Raw genomic sequence first — 22,953 nt, forward strand, 5'->3', positions numbered from 1 at the left:
ATGTGGGATATAAACCTAAAAGCAACAAATGAGCAGGACAAACAAACAGAGACTCATGGACATGGACTATGGACTAGTGGTTACTAGTGGGGTGGGGGAGGAGGGGAGAGGTAGATGAGGTACAGAGGGTCAAATATAGGGGGTAGGGGGAGGGTGAAGTGGGTAAAGGGGATCAAATATATGGAAGCTGAAGGAAACTGGACTTTGGGTGGTAAACACACAATAGAATATACAGATGTCAAATGATAATGTACACTTGAAAATTATATAATTGTATTTACCAATGTTACCCCAATAAACTTAATCAAAACAGTAAAGGAAAAAAAATACGGCTAGGAAAAACAGTTTGGTGATTCCTCAAAAATTTAAACATAAAATTACCCAGCAATTCCACTTCTAGGTATATAACCAAGAGAACTGAAAACAGGTGTTCGAACAAAAACTTGCACATGAATGTTCACAGCAGCATTATTCATATTAGTAAAAAAATGGCAAGAGCTCAAACGTCCATCAATTAATGAATGGATAAATAAAACATGGTTCGTTCATACAATAGAATATCATTTGGCAATAAAAATGAAAGAGCTGATACATGCTACGACATGGGTGAACCTAGAAAACATTAGTTAAGTCAAAGAAGTCAGATACATGTATTATATGATTCAATTTATAGAAATGTCTAGAATAGGGAAATCCATAGAGACAAAAAAAACAGATTAGTGGTTGCCTACTTAATGGACACACAAAATTGTGAACATACTAGAAGTCACTGAATTGTAAAATTTAAATGGTTATGATGATGAATTTTATGTTACATAAATTTTATTTCAATTTAAAAAATATGACCAGAAGTCTTTTTTATTTTATTTATTATAATTCTGGTGAAGAAAGATAATAGTGAAATAAATTCTTGCTGAAATGAAAAATCGAAGAGTACCATAGGTGCTCTTCTTAAAACTCATAAAATTTCTATGTTTGTTTGATTAGGCTTGCCTCACTGAAGTGGGAAATTATTCAATCATCTGGATGCTTAAGCATATTATCATAGGTATATATTTATAATTCTGGCAAAACAAGACAAGGAAAAATGAGGGAATAAATTTACTGTGCCCAAAATTCACGAGAAGCTGAGCAACTCTGCTTTGCTTTAGACAAGTGAACAAAATCTTACCAAAATGCAGAAATTTATATTGTCAAAAAATAAATAAATAAAGGGCTTGCTGATTTTTATTTACCCTTCCTGATTTGCAAAAGCAGCCAGTTTTATTCTGCCTGCAGGATACAGTGTAAGATCTACTTGTTAAGATTTGGGAACTTTGCAATGAAGTAAGTTTACCAATACTCATAAAGCACCTAATTACTTTACATATTTATTCCATAAGCACTATATTAAATTTGATTTTTAATATTTTAATTTTATACTAAATTTTTCTTAATTTAAAAAATTTATTAATTTTTGGCATTTGTGCTTTTTTAATATAAGCATTTAAGGGCATATATTTCCCTGCTTAGTAATCTAACCATACCAAAAAAGTTTTTGTTTTTTCACTCTAAGTATTTTCTAGACTTATTCTTTGATCTTTTAAGTTATCTGGAGAACTTTTTCTTTAATCTTTTCCCCAACTTTTATTATAAAAATATTTAAACCTATAAGAGTTGTAACCTTACAAGGATTGCCCATATACTGTTTATTTAATATAAAAATAATCCCACAGCATTACCTTTCATCTGGTAATAACAAAGGGTAACCAAAGTAATATGAATAAATGTTTAAGAACTATACTCCCAACAAAGGATACAGACTGTATTGCTTTCTCAACAATTTTCCATTTCATTAGTCATTCGTAGTTGGAGACCCTTTGGAGCAGAGTGATATTATCTCCTTTTAGCATGATTTGACCAGCTGTTTTCTTGACTTTGTTTTAGAATGAATCTCTTTGGCATTATCTAAGATGAGGTTCATATACTCATCAAAACCAATGATACAGCACTCTACCTGCATATTTACTTGCTCATAAAGCCACATCTGAATCCAAGATTTATTTTGCAAGTATTTGAAAACGAGGTTGATGGGCTGCACCATCACCTTCTGCACTTTTTGGCCCTGGCCAAGGTACTTCATGGTGGAGGCTGACAAGGACCACACTAACCCTGCATGCTACCTTAGAAAGCTACTTCTGGGATGCCCACATATCTTTCCCCTGGGTTCAATAATTGTTAACATTTTTTCACATTTACTTCATCTCTTTAAATGTACCATTTTTTCCTGAAATATCTGACAGTTAGCTGCAAACAAAATAAGTTAACAACTGCACCTTAAGTATTTGTGTTTTCTGTCAAAGCCACAAGAGTAGCATTGGGATATATACTTTATTATCCACCTTCATAACAGTCGATGTTAGAAATTGCATTAAAATAATTATCTTGACTTTTTTGTAAAAATTTCCACAGTACTATAAGCACTAAGAAGACAACATGCTTTCCTGGTGATGATAATATTCTTATTTTTGACTTTGAGATATTTTTCCATCTTGGAGGATCCTTTGCACCTTTCAACTCAGATATCTCCCTTTTTCCAAGTCTCATCTTTCATAAGAACACCACTCATATTCATACTTTCATTCTGATAGCCTTGGAATAGCTAAAGCCTTGCTGTGTGTAACTCTCATCTGGGAATCTATTTCATGCTGTAGTTTAAGTTTTAGTTGTAGTCTGTCTTGCCTCAATGAGATCATAAGCTCCTCTAGGATAAAGCCCAGACCTTTTAAACACTACGGTTAGTGTATACCAAAATTTTTTCTCAACCTAACTGAAATCTTCATAGCATGATACTTGTTGCAGGAATTTAAATGAATTGAAGAATATGTACATTTACTTCTATTGTGTTATATGTGATAATGTGCTATAAACCAATGCAAATTAACACTATAAGCTGGTTGACAATTATTTTTTGTTTCAATGGATCTAATCTCAATATTTTTTAGATGAAAGAATTTTCATCCTGAAAAAGTTCTTACTGATTATCTAGATCAATCCTGTATGTTCTAATCCTATAATTTTTTAAGTGAGGAAACAACTATAGAAGTTAAATGATTGACCTAACATTATAACACTTTTAAAAAGCAAAATGGAAACTAGAATTAATGAGTTAACACATCTAACATGCTTAGACAAGGGGCTGATATAGGTTGGGCTTAAGAAATATTACTTGCCACATAAGCAAGGTTTTTGTATGGCTAGTTCAGTGCGTTTTCCACTAAAACACACTACCTCAGAATTCTACAGAAAAACAGTGAAGACCACCATCTGTGGCGTATGTAATAGATTCTTTTATGAGCAAGAGATACGTGACAGGAGATCATGCACAAGCTGTTGTCAGAACAGGCTCTGACTTTTCTTTCCTACCTGAAGTCACAAACTGGTTACCCGTGGGCCTGATCTGGATAGTAGTGTTTTATTTGACTTATATAATAGTTTTGAAAACTTAAGTAAGTTACAACACAAAAATTAGATTTCAAATGACTATAGATTTCTGGTTTCTATGGGAAAACTGGAAAATCTGACAACAGTGGGCTTGTGCTCTTACATGTTACCCATCAGTTGCTGTTTAAATGTGTAATTCCTTTTAGCTAAACCCTTAATTATGATTAAGACACAAAATGATAACTTTGAATCATGTAGTAAGAGATACATCAGTCAGAAAAAACTAAGTGATATTTGCCAGCTATACCTAATTGCTAGCCATACCTAGGAAAATGGATTGCTATAATAAGAATAAAAACAAAGGTCACTGCAGTATTTAAAGAGTTAATGATAATTTAAACAGAAAATCCATTTGAAGAGAAGAACTCACTCCCTAGATTTCAGTTACATAAGACACCACTGTATTTTTCTTTTATAATGTTGGTCTAATAACCTTGACTTATGTGTTAAATAAAAATGAATGACACAAGTATATTTGGAACCATTTTTTTCCCCTAATTTAAATATAGCTCCTAAGATGTGAAAATATTTTAGTTAGCCTGATTTTGACCGGAACTAAGCGGCTATAGGAAAAAAAATTAAAAATAAAAATAGGTTACAACACATTAAATATCCTCCCTCTGCCACCTTACAGTTTTTCGTGCTAAAACATATGCTCTGCCACCTGCAGATAAAAGTCACACACTGAGAGTGTATATTCTGACAAGAATTACTAGTTTCAAGTATGCCTAGTGATTTTGGACAGTAGCACTTAAGAAACCTTCAATCTGGCAGTTTTATCACTGCACATTTTCTAAAGAATTCCTACAGTCCGAAGTTGTACAAGTTTTGGGATCTAACTTTTGGGAGAAAACAAAATGAAATGAAACAAAAAGGATGCCAGGGTAGCATTTTGATTCTAATGAATAGTATATATATATATATATACTATTTATATAGTCAGATACATACCTTTTCCCTCCATTTATATTACATTTCAATGACAAGAAATCAATGGTGATCTGGATTTTTGGATTTTATGATAAAGTAAAACTATCTATTGCAAGACCAAGATAATTTGTATTCCAAAGCACATCGGGAAAATCTGTTGTAAGAGTTAAACATTATTGTTGCTTCATATGTAATTTATTTTCCTATTTTTATATGTATGTATGTATTTACTTAATGTTTCATCTTATTCCAAAAGGTTTATGGCTTACAAAAAGGAACCCAGGCAGGACTTCTAGGGACTACAAGTGAAGAGGTTGACAAATCTTCTCCCCAAATACAACTATAAAAGTCAACAAAACTGTCAAGTATTACCATGTTAGCATTCTAGAAATCAACCAAAGGCAACTACCTCAATAAGAAGTATTTATTAATGAAAAACTGCTAAACTATAGGCAGGAACAGAGGCAGTCTGTGGCGGGCAGCCTGCTAGGCACAGCACTGCTTCCAGGGTGGGAATGGCTGTGAATGAGCCTTACTTGCTTGGGACAACTGAACAAAAACTCTTGACCATTAAACTACACAGGCAAATGGGTGACTTCTAGGAAGCCAGCCTAAAATAAAATAAAAATAGGAATAAAAAAAAATGCACAGAGATATCAGCATGCGCATTCTGAAGCGAGGGACAGATTCTGTAGATTAGGTCCAGGTAAGTCTCTTAAAACCAAACCAAACCAAACCAAAACCAAAACCAATACCAAAACAAACGAACAAACAGAAAAAATATCAGCAACAACAACCCTTAAGGGAAAAATTCAGAATCAAGAGTTGTTCTCAACACTCCTACTCAACACTGTACAGGTTATAGACAGTACATTAAGGTAAGAAAAGAAATTAATGGCATGCATACCAGAAAGACAGTAAACTGTTTTTATTCATAAATGACGTGGTCCTGTATATAGGAATCATAATAATCTTACAAAAAAAAATCTAGAACTCGTAAACAAGTTTTAGCAAGCCCACAGAATATGAAATCAATATGCAAAAATTAATTTTAATTCTTCATACCAGCGATAAACAATTTAAACATGAAATTAAGAAAAGAATGCCATTCATGATAATATCAAAAAGAACAAGCACTTAGGAATATATTTAACAAAAAAGAAGAGCAAGAAAACTAAAATTAAATATGATCTAAATAAGGAAAAAGTAGAACTTATGCTACCTAATTTCAAAGTTTACTATAAAGCTATCGCATTCAAAACAGCATGGTACTGGTGTAGAAACAGAGAGGTAAATCAATGGAACTGAATATAAAGCCTGTTAGTAAACCCTTACATTACATATGGTCAGTTTATTTTTTTAGAATGGTCCAAGGCAATTTAGTGGGAAAAGGACAGTTTTTACAACAAATAGTGCTGGGAAAACTAGATATCCATATGCCAAAAAATGAACTTAGATCCTCACTACACACCATATACAAAAATTCACTCAAAACGTATCATACTTAAATGTAAGATGTAAAATCATTAAACTTCTATAATAAAACAGGAGATAATCTTTGTGACCTTGGATTTGGCAAAGATTTCTTAAATCTGATACCAGAAACATGACTCATTAAAGAAAAAGAATGATAAATTGAATTTCATCAAATTTTGAACTCATAAGACGTCAGGACGGTGAAGGTAGAGGCTATGAATGCCTCCTCTAACGACCATACCAAAATTATAACAAAACCACAGAGCAATCAGCACGTGGAATCGCCTGAGGTTTGCCTGAACAAAAATAACAGGTCACTTCAAAAGGGTAGAAAGGAAGGAGACATGAAATAGACCAGTTCCACAACCTCATGTGGTGATCAAAGATTGGGAGGGCTGTACTGGCTGCAGAGGAGTGAAGGGTCCTGGCCCCACAGTGGGCTTCCCAGGACAGGGTTCCAGTGCTCGGATGAGAAGGCCCCACAAACTCTGGCTGTGAAATTCACTCGCTCTGAGCTCCCGTGCTGGGGCAGCTGCTCAAGGAGTGCCAGGGACACACAAGGAGATACATACGAGGAGACACTTGAGTTGTCAGGCTTCAGGGTGAGAACTGGAAGGATGGCTTTCTCCCAGACAGAAGTGCTGGCAGTATCCATTGTTCCTTTGTTGAGCCCTCTCCTATCCCAGCCTGCAGAAGCAGGGGCTGACATATCTGAGTTGCCATCAACCTGGATAATAGAAGTCACTCCGCCCAGGGGATTCCCTAGGACTCTGCCTCTCCCAGCTTGCGGGCCCACCCAAGCAGCTCCCAGTGGTTTATTCCATACAAATGGCCTATCTCGGCTCCTGCTGTAGACTTTCCTAAAATCTCTCAAAGGCTCACAAAACCAAAGAAGCAGCATCTGGCCTTGGTGTGCCCTGTACCTCTCGCTGAACAGTCCTAAGCCCCTAGTGGCAGCAGGCCTCAATTTCTGGCTTGGCCTCCTGAGGCACCTATAAGCCCAGCATGGGTGGCAGTCACATGTGGAATGCTTGGTGATTCTTACCAGGTGGCACTGGAGGTGCACAGCCTGTGGCTGAACTTGGCCTGCAGCTGGACCCCTCCTGAGCCCCATAAGACATCTACTACATAAAGCCACTCTACTAAGACTGGAAGACTTAGGAACCCTACCTAATACACAGAAACAGATACAGGGAGGCAGGCTAAAAGGAGAGACAAAGCAGCATGTTCTATATGAAAGAACAGAACAAAGCTCTAGAAAAAGAACTCAACAAAATAGAGACAGGCAATCTATCAGATGTAGAGTTCAAAACATTGGTTACAAGGATGTTCAAGGAACTTAGGGGGAGAGTAGATGACTTCAGTGAGAACTTAAACAAAGAGATGGAAAACATTAAAATGGAGATAGAAAAAAGGGGACCGGTCAGAAATGAAGAATATAATATCTTAGATGAAGAGTATATTAGAGGGAATCAACAGAATGGATGATGAAACAGAGGATCTAATCAGCGATATAAAGGATGGAGTAGTGGAGGACACCCACTCAGAACAGCAGCAACAACAACAGCAACAAAAAGAATCCAAAAAATGAAGACAGTTTAAGGAATCTCTGTAACATCAGGCATAACAACATTCGCATCATACGGATACCAGGAGAAGAGAGAGCGAGCAAGGAATTGAAAATCTATTTGAAGAAATAATGACAGAAAACTTCCCTAACAGAGTACCAAATAAGATGATCTCAAAGAGGCCCACACCAAGACACATCATAATTAATACAGTAAAGATTAAATACAAAGAGAGAATCTTAAAAGCAGCAAGAGAAAAACAGTTACCTACAAGGGAGAGCCCATAAGACTGGCAGCTGATTTCCCAAAAGAAACTTTGCAGGACAGAGGGGACGTGCACAAAATATTCAAACTGGTGAAAACCAAAGACCTACACCCATGATTACTCTACCCAGCAAAGTGATCATTTAGAATTAAAAGACAGATAAAGAGCTTCCCAGACAAAAAAAAAAGCTAAAGGAGTTCATTACCACCAAGCTGGTATTACAGGAAATGCTGGAGGGGCTTCTTTAAGAGGAAAAAAAAAATATGTATCAAAATTATGGTAATAACTACATATCAACAAGTACTTCAAATGACCAAGAATTAAATGCTTCAATCAAAAGAAAGGGTGGTTGAATGGAAAAGAAAATAAAACCCTTACATATGCTGCCTACAAGACTCACTTCAGATTAAAAGGCACACACAGACTAAAAGAAAAGAGAGGGAAAATATGTTTCATGATGGACCTAGAGGGTAGTATGCTGAGTGGAATACGTCAGATAAAGACTAATGCCATGTGATTTCATGTATATGTGGAATCAAAAGAACAAAACAAACAAACAAAACAGAAACAAACTCATAGATAAAAAGAACATGTTGAGGGTTACCAGATGGGAGGTGGGTTGGGGGGGGGTGAAGAAAAAGGGGAACGGATTAAGAAGTCCTCAGGGCAGTTGGGGGAACCAGAGGCAGCTGGAACTGCTCTGCCTGCAGCCTCTAGCCTTGAGCAGTCCTGTCTATCCACACCAGGATATTGAACAAGTACATTTTTGTAATATGTGTCATCAATAAAAAGCACTTTGTCTAAATGATACCTACAACAGCAGTACAGGGGGGTTAAATATAATTGTTTGTTTTAATAAGCTGATTACAAAACAATATAATTCAGTTAAAACATTTCTGCAAGGGGCCAAAAATGTCCAGTTATCCGCCATCTGGCTTCATTTATCCCACATTATTATATGTGGCTACAAAACTCACTTGAACTCCTAATAGTTGGCATTTATGTTGACAAATTTAACTTATTTCATAATGAGTTGGTCTTTATTTACCACGTGGCCAAGTTTGGCCAGAGGAGTTGGCCATGTTACACAATAAATGCTCCCCAATGCCTCAGAAACTGTGAAAGGCCTTATGACATCTGCCTTGTCAAATCGACTTCCTTACATGTAATTTTTAAGCTCACTGTAATGATAATATAAACTATACTGTAAAATATAAGCTTATAGCATATATACATATATATAGTTAATCTTTATTTTGAACCTTCCTCTTCCTCTCTCCCTCCATTTTAAGTTAATTGCACACAATGTTTCTAATGTGTGTCACTGAAGAGCGTAAGATTCTACCCTTCTGACTTTTTTAGGGGCATGAAATGTCAGGTAAAATTGTGGGTACAGAGGCCTACCAATATGGCATAAGGCTTACGTCTACATATATTCTCCTGGTCACCCGTAAATCTTACTCAGGAGAATATTCATATTGGAGTTTACCCAGCAAATATGACTTTGAGAAGATAGCCTTGATAAGTACATAAGCCAATCTTTATGATTCTCTACCCCATTAATCACATCACCATACCAGAGTTACATCAACTACAGAGAGTAAAATCACCTTACATATTAATTTCTCATATGACACATCAGATTCCTGTATAAAGAGCTCGTTTTAAATTAAAAAAATTAGATACTTGCCTGTATAACTACAATATTCTATCTAAATATAAAGAAATTCCATTCTTTCCCTAATGAATTTTTACTATCTATAAAAATGAACCAAGCAGATTTTTACTATACTTATATGAATACTGGAATCACTTCTGTTTACTCTGAAAATGAAAGAATGAAAGTATATGAATAGACTTGTATTTCTAAAATATATGCATAATCAAAAGAGAATTTCAGAGAAAAGTACAAATGTGAGGACAGCAAAAAGGAAAAAGTAGTACATGAATGTTCAACACTTATGGATAAAACTTAAGCAAAACCTATAGCTAAAATTTTAAAAGGCACCCTTAAGTCTCTTGAATTCATTTAAAATTTATCACAAATATAGAACTGCATTCTGTTGCAATCCCCTTAAGTCATCTTGTTAAATTTTGTTACAACATGTGTTACTGTAGTTCTACACTTACCTTTGCACTTTGTAGTGTGTAGCAGAGCAACGTAATTAACCACTGCTAGGTAGTGTTTACGTTAGTTCTCAAAAGGTTAAGAAGCTGATTATAGCTAAAATCAGCTTTGCCTGAGGCTTCAGGAGCTCTGTGTAATCAAATTAGACAAGCAGGGCACAGTGTCACCTAACATAAACCAGTGGCACTTTCTTCTTTGCTCTGACCCTTTTCTCCTTTTTTATTAGAGAAACAACTCATGCTTTGTGCTTTTACCAGATAATTTAAAAAGACTTATTTCTAATAAATTTGGCATGCAATCTCATAAGACGTCCACCTGTTTAAAACAGTGAGAACAAGTAGAGAAATTTTTGAAAAACATCTTGCTTATTAAAAAAGAAATCTACATTTGGAGAGATTGAGGGTTTTTTTTGTTGTTGTTTGTTTTTTTTTTTAAAGAATTTAAAAGGCAGGTGACAACATGATCACATGTACATGACATCATGGACATATCCTAACTTTAGATAGACCGTCAGTTTTGTTCTGCAGAAAGCCACACAATGGTTTATCTGCTTCCAGAAGATCTCAGAGAACTTTATAAACCTGATAGATAAGGTATTAGCATTTCTAAGAAACCATGGGTAACCCATTCTACTGAGTTATAGCTCATCCTCTCTCTGTCTCTACTCTCTGAAGTCAGGCAAAGTGAACTGTGTAATGGACACATTTAAGAAAGTTTAACAAGGTGAGGAGAGCAAACCAGCCCTACTTCAGAGACTCCCTTTCCAAAGAGAAGTAAGAAATATCAGTAAAATTCAAATCGCGCTACCTTTGAGCATAAAAAGAACAAAAGCATGAATATGAAAGAGATGTTAAAAAAAAAAGCAATGGCAAATTTAAATAAAAATCTAAATCTCGTTCTTAGCAAAATTTATGAATCGTTATTAAAATAATAGGTAACAATTGTTACATGTTTATCTTTCCATATTTGACTTTGAACTTTTGGTTCAAATTTGACATAGTTATTACTTTGCTTGAAATACAGAGACAAAATGAATATAAACATCCTACAAATGAGTGGTCAAGAGAAAATGAGTTTTGCTAATGATTTATTCTGGGCAATAAAATCAAAACTTGTTATTTTAATTGATTAAGTCATAAAGAGTTCTGGAGAAGTCAAATCTTGCTATTTGCACAGTCAGACAATTTCTGCTAATCCAGCAGTACTTAACAAATTCACATGTGGTTAGCTTGTCTTGCCATAGCTGTATATCACATTTCTGTGCTGCAAGCTGTGCAAAAAGAAAAAAATCAATATGCCAAGTTTAACAAAAGGACAGGAAACATGATGTTCTCCTATATTTTCAATGAACCTCAAATGACTCTGCTGTTCATACTCAGTTCAATTTATGGCAGAGAAATGTATTCTTCAATGAAAAAAAATCTACAATGGAATGAATTACATAAATTCAGAGCTGAAGTTCTGCCTTATTCCATAATAACAATTTATTTAGAAGATTCTGACATTCTGATTCAATGTGCACAGTACACTCAGCCATTCACAGGCCTATTTTTTTTCTTGATAAAGGCTAAAGTATATTCTTTAGACCAAAGAAAGATGTACTGTGTATTTATAGTAATACTTTGATATAAGTATTTAACTTAGGTTTTGGAGACCTTTTCAAATGTCTCTTTCATATGTGAAACATAGGATGAGTTAGTATCTATTAAGCAAATGCTTTAAACTATAACACTAAGAAAAAAAAAATCCCAGTGGATCCTGAGCTACTGCATTGGTTAATTGCTTCTAGATTTTTACATCTTCTTTTACTGCTGCAGAAGTACATTCTGTGTGGAAGTAGATTAGGATGAAAATGTTAAGAATGAGGTAGGAGTGGTCATGACCAATAGGTCACCACAGAGCGGTGCCACTTCTGCCTTCTCAAGTCAGCCATGTGGAACTAAGTGTGGCAAGACAACCGGTGCATTGGACTTTAGCCAAAGGATTCAGAACTGTTGCCACAGTTGCTTTTTATTTATTTAAGTAAAAAGAGAATTGGCTTTTGAAATCTTCAAAAGGGCCATACACATAGAAAAATAAGAAAGCTAAGCAATCTACATGTACAGGGAATTCACTTAAACATATGGAAAATTCTTTGGTAATTTTTATTCATTCCAATGAGCAGTGGTAAATGGATTAATGGCACTTAGCTGGGGAGAGCATGTCAGTGATCAGTGCTGAGGGTTTAAACTGCTATATAAAACACACTCAGAGAATCACACTTATTTCTAACTATTAATGTGTTATTTATAAGACAAATTTCATTCGTAGATTAATATACCATTCAAAAGAGGATAGGCATAAAGTCCCCAGTCAGAAAATAACAATATAATGATTTTAAGTGTTGAGTAATATTAATGTCACTATAAATGATCAATTCAGTTTAATTCATATTTTTATTTCAAAATAGAAGATACAATATGGCTCAAATAATGATAAGAATTTTTTGTATGAATACTCAGGAAACCCAGACTATCATAGTTTGGGGAAAAACATGCCAAGATATACAAACAGTAATTTAGTTGTGTATTAAAGTAGACTCTTTAAAGTATGAAACCACAATTAATAGTTACATATAAACCCATTAGTTGTATGGTACTAGTATGTAATCTACTCACAGGAAATGAGAAAGTTAACATTTTTGGAAAATGCTTAATTATTTTAACAACAAAAAGGAGTCTATAGATTTTCCTTCTGGCGAGTGGTTTATTGCTGCAAAAAACTGCCTTAACATGTTACTGATTTTAGGTTTAAATGATAATTCAAATTATTTTTCCACATTTTTAATCTTAATAGATTTTATATTTTCTAGCTTTTTATCATCTCTCTAAAGTCTCTTTGGTAGTACTGCTTTTCTCTTTATTGGAAAACATCTACTAATGAGATTTCTCTATCACTTTATTGCCAATAAATCAAATCTATAGATTCATTTATGATGTAAATGCCTGGTCTCTGCTCTTGAGGTAGCCCTGCTGTTTCTGTCTTGGATGTCTTCTTTAGACATCCATCATTTCTTTAAACTCAAATGGAAGGGTTCACCTTCACTTTTTCTAGCACTACTTCATTTCTCCAGCCTCACTGGTATCTTCACTTCTTATCCTTCACTTCACTGGAAATTTTTCCTAATTTTTATATACCTCAAAATGTTGGAATCTTCACAAAATTATCCTGAGTTTTCTACCATGGCTGTTATCTATAGGCTAGAATAAAGCAGGTGTTGCAAGCTGAAACATTTGGTCTGTTTAATTCTTAAGCCATGGAGTGTGTATTTAATTCGGTCTGACTTCAGGCACTAGAAGAGAATCTCAGAGCTGAAAAGGATCATGAAAATCATCTATGTAACTATTTAATATCTAAAACGATGAGAAATCCAGTGAAGTTCAATAACTGGACCAAAGCCATGTATTGGTTAGTGACTCAACATCCTGTACTCACACTGTGCTTTTGAAATTCCCTGTAATTATTATGCTTCTCGAAACACAACTGAGAATTATCAATTAATAAATCTTCTACAGAAAACATTTCTACAACTTTTAATAACATATTCTTTCTGTTTCTACTGTGAAAGCTTCCATGCACTTTTTCATCTTATATTAGTGTGACTCTTAAGTTTTTTTCTTCCCTGATTCTCCCTTTCTAATTTGTCTTTTAAAAGACATGTGCAAAGGCTATCTTGCTCATAAGCTGCTGTGGCTACATTATTTCCTTGTAGAAATTGTTTACGTATCTTTCCTAAATCAAACTGAACCTTTCAAAAAGTCTATCTCTAACAAACTAAAAATTTAACTTCTCTTTTCATACCTGTTTTGTTCCCTTCCTTTAAGTAATGCAGATATAAAATTCTTTGGTTTCTATTTCTAGCACTCTGAAAATCCATTTGGGTTCTCACTATTTCAAAAAGCTTCCTTTCTTATTTTCTTTATGCTTTCTGAGCATTTTAGAGTACGTTCCTTTATCTCCCGTCCTGGGGAAGACGTGCATCATTTTGTTGTTACCATCATCTATTCAGGTCATTGTGCTTTTTCACTTTCAAACCCATCCAACATACCCATATATGAGTCTTTCTTTGTAAAATCCATCTAATTACTGAATGGTAGTCAATAGCCATATGCTATTGCCATCGCTTAATCTTCAACTCTATTTCCTTATATCCCTTAATTTTAGAAACATAAAAACCCTCGAATCGAAATAGATATTAAAGATTCTTTAGCCTAAGTCCTGCCAAATGTAAGAATTTCTTCTATCAAATTCTTGAAAAGTGGTCACTGGGCCTTTACTTGAATGCTTCAAAAGATGGAAAGCTCACTACTTTATGATGCAGCCCATTCTATTTCTCAAATAATAAAATCACTATATTGAGCCTATTTAATTTCTATAGTCCACAATCAAAGCCTTCATCATAAAGTATTCAGAATGTCATATATGGTACAGGGTTGAGAACAGCTAATCATTAAGTCTTCTGTGAGTTCCTCTGGTGCTATAACTTTATCTGTATGCTATCTACTAGATTTCAAGAGCTGCTCCCCCTCTCCAATCCCCTGCCCTGTGGTCCTGAATACCTATCGTCAATTGTATCAAATTATTCAAGGAAAATAATTTAAAAATTTTGCTTGGACCATTAAAAGAAAAATTAAAAATCTTCAGGTGATGCTAGTTCTTCAGTTTTCAAGAAACTGGGTCCTGCATAATATCACATAATATTTTAGTAGCTTGTGACAAGGTAGCTACTTGGTTATGAGTGTAGAAGAAACTCCAACTTTACTATACTAACTTTCATATAGCTGAAAAACTATATCCATGAAACTTTCTTTTATTAAAGAAAGCATGTGCTTCCAAGAATTACATTTCAGGAAGTTACGATGGACATTCCATGTTTTAGATTTTATTCCTTTTAACTTCATTGATTCTGGGCCAAATACCAGACTCATCTTTTAATTTTTCATTTAGTGATGCCTAATTAAAGCGGTAGGTATATATACAATCTTACCTACATGTGTATAGTATACTTTTGAAATAAACATAATGAAGAACATTATATGTTTAATGTGAACATAGCCTAAGGCCCTGTGGTAAAAGGCATAATTTTGGGAAAAGTAAGCAAGCAAATTAATATTAATATGGTCTATTTTTTAGTGGTAAAACCTTGAAATTAAGCAAATATGCTAACGGTCTGGAGTTGTTTAGCTTTGAGGTTAGTTTAAAGGGTAGTTTTTAATTTGACAGGTTTGGAAAAGGGGAAAGTAGGAAGCAAAGGGGTGGAATCTAGCAAGGCAGCTCTGTAAGATGAATTGCTATTAGGGTAAAGCGGCTGGTTACAGTAATAGCTGGAAACCATAAGTGTTACAGGCTTTGAAGTCAGTCAGCTTTGATGTCTTACTCTCTAGCTAATAGTAAGATAGTATGGAAGAGGAAAAAAAATAAGACTTTCCATATTGTCCATGGTGTCATTGCTCAGAAAATCCTAATATGAAAAAAGATTGGTGTCTGTGTGAACTTTAAGCAGCACTGGTGTGCTCTTTATTTTTAAAAAGTTTTAAATCATTGATGCGATAATTAAAATTATTTGTTAGTTTGGGGCAAGCACGGAGATATGCAAAAACATTCTTAGAATTATTATTAAAAACTGGTTAATAAAGAAAAACATATTAATAATAATTCGAGGTTGTCACTATGTTAAATATTACTTAGATCAAGATTATATATATACATGTGGTTCCCAATCTTGAGGAACTTACCAGCTGAGGATTGATAACCCTGCCTGGAAGAAGTTTTAGACATCAACTAGTACATGACTTACGCCCAGAGAAGCTGGCTTGGTTTGGAAACAAAAGACAAAACTTCCAAGTACACACATACATGTGCATAAATTAAATAAATGATGACCAACTGACAGCGTGTAGAAGTGAAGGAATAAGAGCATTTTATGACTTCTTGGCTAGAAGAAAAATTATGGGAATTTCATGTTTAGACAGAGCATTGTTTCCCTAACTTTGGTCATTTGTGTAACATCTTTGCATTTTGCCATATGTAAAAACTACCAACACTATTAAAATATCCAGTATTTTCTTTACATTAATTAACTTTCCTATTTGCCTGGTCCTAAGCAGTAACTTCCATTAAATGGGCTTAATGTATTATTCATACCTTTTCTAATACATATTGGAATAAAATAACTACTAAAATAAAAAACAGTTCACCTATGAATCATCAGTAGTATGCATATAAAACACTGAGATAAAGGACTCAAGGGAAGACCAAATCCTAATTATTTCTTATGGTACTTATATACGAACTATGATTTTAAAGTCTGTACTCTTTAAGTTGTTACATGTCCATGTGTCCAGGAATTTAGGATAATCTGAAGTTCAAAGCTTCTTTTCTTTGAGGTCATATGATTTGGTGCTTCCCACCTTAAAACTTTGTTTAGTTACTGCAACCTGTCCCAGCTTGCTTCATGGATAACAAATAACCTATAGTTAAAAAAATTCTACAATGTATGATAGTAACAATAGTTCAAGACCAAGGTAATAACATAACAAGTTGAAAGGGAAAAGTTTCCTTTTGATTGTTTCTTAATAGTGATGTCTTGCTTAAAAAAACAAAACAAAAAACTTTCTAGCTTTTCTAGGTAGAAAGAAACTACAGAAACAATTTTATAAGCATGACTTTAATGGGAAAAGGAAAAGAATGATTAAAGTTCTATGGCATTCCTCTTGTTTATGTGTTGGTATCACATAATGAGATGAGGAAGAATCCAAAGCCAGATAGGGGAAGAAAGGGGTTAACTACACCTCATGAAAACAAATGTTACGTCTCTATTAAATTCTTATCCTTTAAGTGCATTAGAGTTGACTGTAAACATAAACAAAAGCCACTGGTGGGCAATTAAATTTGAAGAAGTGGCCCATAAAAGGTGGAATATTCAGTATGTATTAGAATCAGTTATACGACATCTGATTTAATAGTTAGATTTTAAGCATTCCTCTTATAACAGATGTTAAATGGCCACAATAAATCATATTCTGTAATGTAGCAAAATGACAATTTCAATGTAGTCGAAGGCTGGTAGGACAAGAACATTAAAGCAAATTAATCTGTAATCCTTTATCAACATTAAAGGGTTGAAAATCTGCAGGCATTTGCAATAAGAACTTTAAAATGAATTTGCCATTCCCAAAGTCATCTCACTAGACAGGAAAGAGGAACTTGGCATGTGACCAATAAATTATGAGAGAGCAACACCTCGGGGTTAGAGGGCACTGATGACTTCAACAAATCTCACCAGCTAGGGCAACAGATTAAGCTGGGGGATAGGATGCCCTACAACCTTAACCTGTTAATACCTTTAAATTCTTAAGAATGACCTCTAGTCTGCTCTTTCATTTTAGTTGTTAGTTACACTAATTACAGCTTAACTGGTATTGTTGGTACCAGTTTTTCCTTCATAAGACATATAGAGAAAGGTTATCTCTAATAGCTTCAAATAACTGCAGCCAAATTTTGTTGTACACATTAGGAGCACTTACCTCCAGTTTTGAATGGGTCTTTTATAGACATCAAAGGAAAGACAATAAAAGCAATGTGTGTTTGTGGATTCTATAAAGCATTTCATATAGGAAGCTGTAAAAATAGGAACAGTAACTTCTCCTGTGACTAGAACTTTAGAATAGTTTAAAACAAGGTAATTTATTTTTTATGTTTATTTTTAACATATAAGGGCTGGTGATTTCATATGTAAGGAGCTAGTTATACCTTAACCATGCTAGTGAAGTAAAAATACTTAGCCCATGAAATCCTCTCAGAATTTATGTTTTTTAGAAAAGGATAATGAAATTTCTATCACGATCTTTTAGAACTGTTTTAAGTTCAACATTTATATTGATGTTAACCTAACATTATATGGAATTGTGCAGATTCCAAACCCATGTAACAAAGATTCAAATACCATCTGTGAAGCTGCAGTAAATTACTCTGTAACATTAATCTTTAAACCAGGCACTAAATCAGAATAGAAACATACCAAAGAGATTTAAGGCAAGAGAATCATAACTGAATTATCGAGATTAATGTAAATAGTTTTACATATAAGAGTTGCAGGTTATCGATATCACATTGTTTTCGCTTTGAATGAAATACAGAAAATTACTTCTAAATCTTAAAAATAAATTACTAATATCTAAGTGACGCCAATGTTTTTTGTCCATACAAAAAAAAACTGTGAAAATGATGGCTAAATGGTGTTCTTAATCTAAGTGTGCTCTGAGCTAAGAAATATAATAACAAAATTTTGACTTCATAAAGTAGATACGTTAGGGAGTGACTATTAACATTACAAAAAGGAACTTTGTCTCATAAAAGGAAATCTTTAAACCAAACCTAATGTTCTTAAAAGATGTTGATCAACAGAATTTTGACTTAAATGAAACTCTTTGGGAAAATGAAGACAGATAATTGGAGTACTATGTGTCATTAAATCCAAAATATCATTAATTTTAAGATTCATCCTTACTCCTTGTACCACTTAGAAAGAAAAACCATTGCCAATTAAGGAATGACATAATGTTTTCTTATCATGTTGACTGTAAGATGTATTAAAACTTTAGTTAGTTAAAACTGCATCTTGTAATCAATAAAATACTATATCTTATAATAAATTGACTTATCTATCGATATATTTAATGAATAAGTTGATTTTGTGAGAGCAATTTAATTTTGAAATATTGTCACTGGGTGATAATTTTACTGTATATAAAGCATTGAGAGAACACTGACCATATATTTTCTATCTTCTCTGAGGATAGGAGGAAGAGCAGCTGATACATTAGTGATTTCAATTTGCTTGACTAATTTATTGATTAATTAACATCCTTAACTTCTTTTCTCCAAGGATTTAAGGCAGATGACAAGATCACACACAATAAAATAATTAAGAAAATAAGAAATAGAAAACCAGAACTAGGGAAAAAAACAAAAACAGATTGTAAGAACTTATATTATTTTGATTAGATGTAAAAATAATTTATAAATAACAAAATAGGTCCTAGGGTTTAATTTTTCACTGCAATTTAAAAAGTAAAGCATAATATATTTATCTGTGAGAGTTGAGGGACACTTTTGCCTGAAGTAAGGACCCTGCTAACCCCAAATAATTTCTATAAAACATATTATTACAGTCCTGTATTAAGTGTTAAAAGATAGATACAGAATGAAAATAAGATCAAGAGAAAAATTAAATGATGGGGAAACTAACCCCAAAATATTGGCAGCTCTCTCCTGAAAAGGTTAATTTGGTTGTACCAAGAGATAAAATAGGATTAATATGAAGATCTTGCAGACTAGGTCTATGTATGTTCAAATGCTAAAATTGGTCTACACTACAGATGCTATTAAGCTATCTGAGGATATAGGTGGGTAAATGAGTGGGCACTAACCCACTCGAAGGTATTGATTGGAATGAAACTACTGCAAGTAGGCCCTCCACATTGCGGCCTCACTCTGGGTTCACACAGTAATGAGTAAACACAGCAAAAATGGCCCAGGGCATTGTGTGAACATTTAGATCTACTTCAGAATCACAAACTCGAATAACAGTCTAGTAATGGACTAGTTCAAGTGTTTAAAATGTAGAATTTTCTTGTATTCAGTTATCTCACACTTTCTCTTCTCTATATATCAGATAACATAAGCATCTGATTAGGGCACAGACATTCAATTTTCCAAGAAACTGGAGAAACCGATACAAGAACAATTATGGTGGACAATATCCAAAACCCTTCTTTGGAGAAGCACTCCTCTTCAACATACGTAGTCCTTGTTTGGCTAGCAATTACACTGTCCTGCTTCAGCCTCAACCCCCTCATAGATATGGCTGGCCCAGGCTGGCCAATCACAGCCAGTCCTACTATTCAATCTCTTTGGCTTTAGTGATTAATTCAGGGATCACCATAGTACCAAAGCAGGACTAATCAGAATTTTCATTAAGATTCTTATTTCAATGCTAGGGCTTTATTTCTGGAATAATGCTGCATAGAGGATGCCGCAACTGCTTGTAGCTACCCTTCCTGTCTGTGTGAAGAAAGCCTTACCTGTGAGAAAGAAAGAATGAGGCCAACAGATGAAGAAAAGTAGAGAAGGAGATGACAATGTTTGAACCCTAGTATTTAGTAGTACCAGCAGATCCACTCTCGGGTTTTTCTATTTACACGAATCAATAAATTACTTTTTTTTGGTATGCAGCTTGAATTGGGGTTATGTAACTTACAATGAAGAGAGTCTGTACTAACACGTAATTGAAAAAGGTATGTTATATTCTTTTTTAACTTTTATAAAACATGAGATTGTTATTTAAATTCATGTGTACATAACTGACTGTAAAATAACTAGACAGTCAATCTTAATGGCAGCATTTTATTATGTTAATATGCTTTTAAGGGCAAAAGTTTCTGGATTATCCATGTAAGTGCTATAGATAACTAAAAAGGGCAGGGAATCCAAAGTAATGCATATTCAATTTTCTAATTCTTTTTTTTTTTGCCTTTAAAGAAATTATTTATTTTAATTAGTTTCAAGTATACAGTACATTGGTTAGATATCTGTATAGTTCATAAAGCGATCCCCCCAACTGCTCCCTCCCTCCCTGACCCTCCACCTAGCCAACATATTAATGCTAATTGCATTCTCTATGCTGTGCTCCCCATCCCTGTCTAATTCTTAAAATAATGAAGGAAGGAGAGTAGCAGGAGAGAAGGAATTTATTCTCTTGATTGTTTTTCTAGACATAATTTTAAAAGTAGTTTGCATTTGCTGAGAACACATGAGTTTGCTATTGGGGAAAAGTGGCTCAAAAATGTCCTGGGAAATAGAGGAAAGTTAGCCTAGCCTAAGGTCATCATTCTGCCATAGACAGTGCCCGATAAACAACCCACTCACCAACAACTGAGGCCTGGGTATAGCTATTTCTCCCAGTAAGAAAGCAGAAGGCATTGGACAATAAATGCTTTTCCAGAATGAATATTCATATTGATTAAACTATAACATATAAACCACTTTAAGAGTTGACTGGAAAATAACTGTCACCTGGAATTAAGATTCATATGAGCTATATTCTACAAGTTGAATGATAAAAAAACTCCAATAAAAATATCTCAGTGTTCTTAGAATAATTACTTATCTTCTACTTTCAAATATTCTTATCAAATCCCTCAAAAGTTAACTTTTAGAAACCTTAAGTTATTAGGCTACGGACCCTCTGCCTATTCTCTGTTGGTGCTAAGGGTCTGAAAAGGCAATTGCTCAATGGATTCACTGAACATGAGTCTGCTACCATAAGCAGATCTCAAAATTATTTACCTAACAACTGTTTCATTGCACATAATTTGGGGATTTTCAGAAGTAACATATTTTAATAAAAAATAGATCTACCAATGCTAGATCCTAATAGATTTTTGACTTGTCTTCAAAACAAAATATGTCTGCTGAAATAACTTAAGCTAAAGGTGTCACTCTGTAATTTAAGACAACGCATGTGTGTCAAGACTCTGCATTTATTGATGGCTTCTGGCACTGGTGAGTTTCAATGATTTGGGAAAAAATTGAATCTTCAAAATCTACAATGATACTAAGGTCTCATTTTGGACAGTTTTCTAAGGATTATTATATGCGCCAAAGCATTTCAATATTCATGGATGGAAGCAACACTGAAAATAATATCTAAAGATCTATACGTTTTCAACTTTACAAAGAAAGAGCATTATTAAGCACCGTGTTGTACTTTATGCCTTGGTATGTAATTTTCAATAATTCTTATGAAGGTTTTTTATGATTTTTAGAATGACTCTATACAGGAGTATGTTATATCAGTCATTTTTATTTCATATGATGATAAAACAGATGAATTAATTATTTATCTTAAGTTCATTGTTTGGTACATAAATATACTGATACCTATTCTATCTCTATTGTCATGATAGCACACTCTTGCATCATGAGCTGTGGGCAGACACAGTATGACAGTGTTCCATGACAGTCAACTGGGTTTCAAATCAGACATTTTTTTTTGCAAATGAAGGCAACAAGGCTATTACTTAAGACATTGTCTTGGGTGCCTGACGGTTTTTTCAATACCAAACCCTTCCTAGTATTTCTTATGATACCATAATAAACTTAAAGGAATTGATTAACAACTTTTCATCAAAAGCCTCGAGGAAACAGACTCTTGAGAAGAATAGGCCAGTGGATCTGCTAACCATTAATTTCGTTAGATTTGCTGAATAGTAGTGCCAAGGAAAACCATCAGAAAGCTCTATGTCAATACTAAATTATTTTAGTTCCCAGAAGAAAGGCCTTCAGAACCTTAGAGCTTAGTATTAAGACTTAGGTTATGTGTCATAAGTCAATACAAGAACTGGTCACATGAAGAATGATTTTGTGCCTTAAATGACAACAACAACATCTATAAAAGTACTATAATTAAAGAAATTATTGTGTTGTTCAATATCTCCTTAAGATTGATATATTAATCTTTATATTTAATGTTAAGAAAATAGTTCTCCTAATGCATTCTGTAAGATTCATGTAATTAGGTTCATGTACTGAGAACTTATGTAACTTTTTTGTTAAGGCTGTCAGGATGTAACCACTACATTTAACTCTCAATCGCAGTAACTAAACACAGCCTAGATTTTCAGTCAAAAACTCCTTTCACTTTTTTTTCTGTTCCTGACTTCTGGTCTTCCCTCTCTTCTCACAACCTCCACTTAACAACTGCTTGTTATCCTTAAGTCGTAGCTCAAGTTGTCTCTGCTCTTCAAAATGTTCCCAGATGCCCCATACTGAGTTACGTGCCCCTTTCTCTGCATTGTTCTTTTGCCCATTCCCCTAACTCTGGCCACTTGGTGAGCTGCTCCTTGGTTTTCTTACTTGGTGAGTTGATCCTTGGTTTTCTTACTTGGTGAGCTGATCCTTGGTTTTCTTACTTGGTGAGTTGATCCTTGGTTTTCTTACTTTTTTCTTCTATCTTACCTATGTTTTCCTTGTCTAATTCTGAACCATCAGTGCCTAGCCCT

The 22,953-nt window shown here is 34.1% G+C and overlaps 1 protein-coding gene and 1 pseudogene across 5 annotated transcripts in view; both read right to left on the reverse strand.

The window, feature by feature from the left end:
- The window catches only part of FAM172A (family with sequence similarity 172 member A), a 363,025-nt gene that overhangs the window by 86,135 nt on the left and 253,937 nt on the right, over nt 1-22,953 (reverse strand). The window contains exon 11 of one of the 5 annotated variants that reach the window (XM_023523281.1): nt 10,921-11,120. The exons of the other annotated variants lie outside the window; for them this stretch is intronic. Coding sequence (XP_023379049.1) covers nt 11,101-11,120 — 20 coding nt within the window. The 3' untranslated portion in view covers nt 10,921-11,100. Of the gene's footprint in view, nt 1-10,920; nt 11,121-22,953 lie in introns of those variants that run through there. 5 annotated transcript variants of the gene reach the window in all.
- LOC111731192 lies at nt 1,839-2,409 on the reverse strand (annotated as a pseudogene).

This window comes from Pteropus vampyrus, unplaced genomic scaffold (assembly GCF_000151845.1).
Source record: "Pteropus vampyrus isolate Shadow unplaced genomic scaffold, Pvam_2.0 Scaffold11, whole genome shotgun sequence".
In the NCBI taxonomy this organism is placed as follows: domain Eukaryota; kingdom Metazoa; phylum Chordata; class Mammalia; order Chiroptera; family Pteropodidae; genus Pteropus; species Pteropus vampyrus.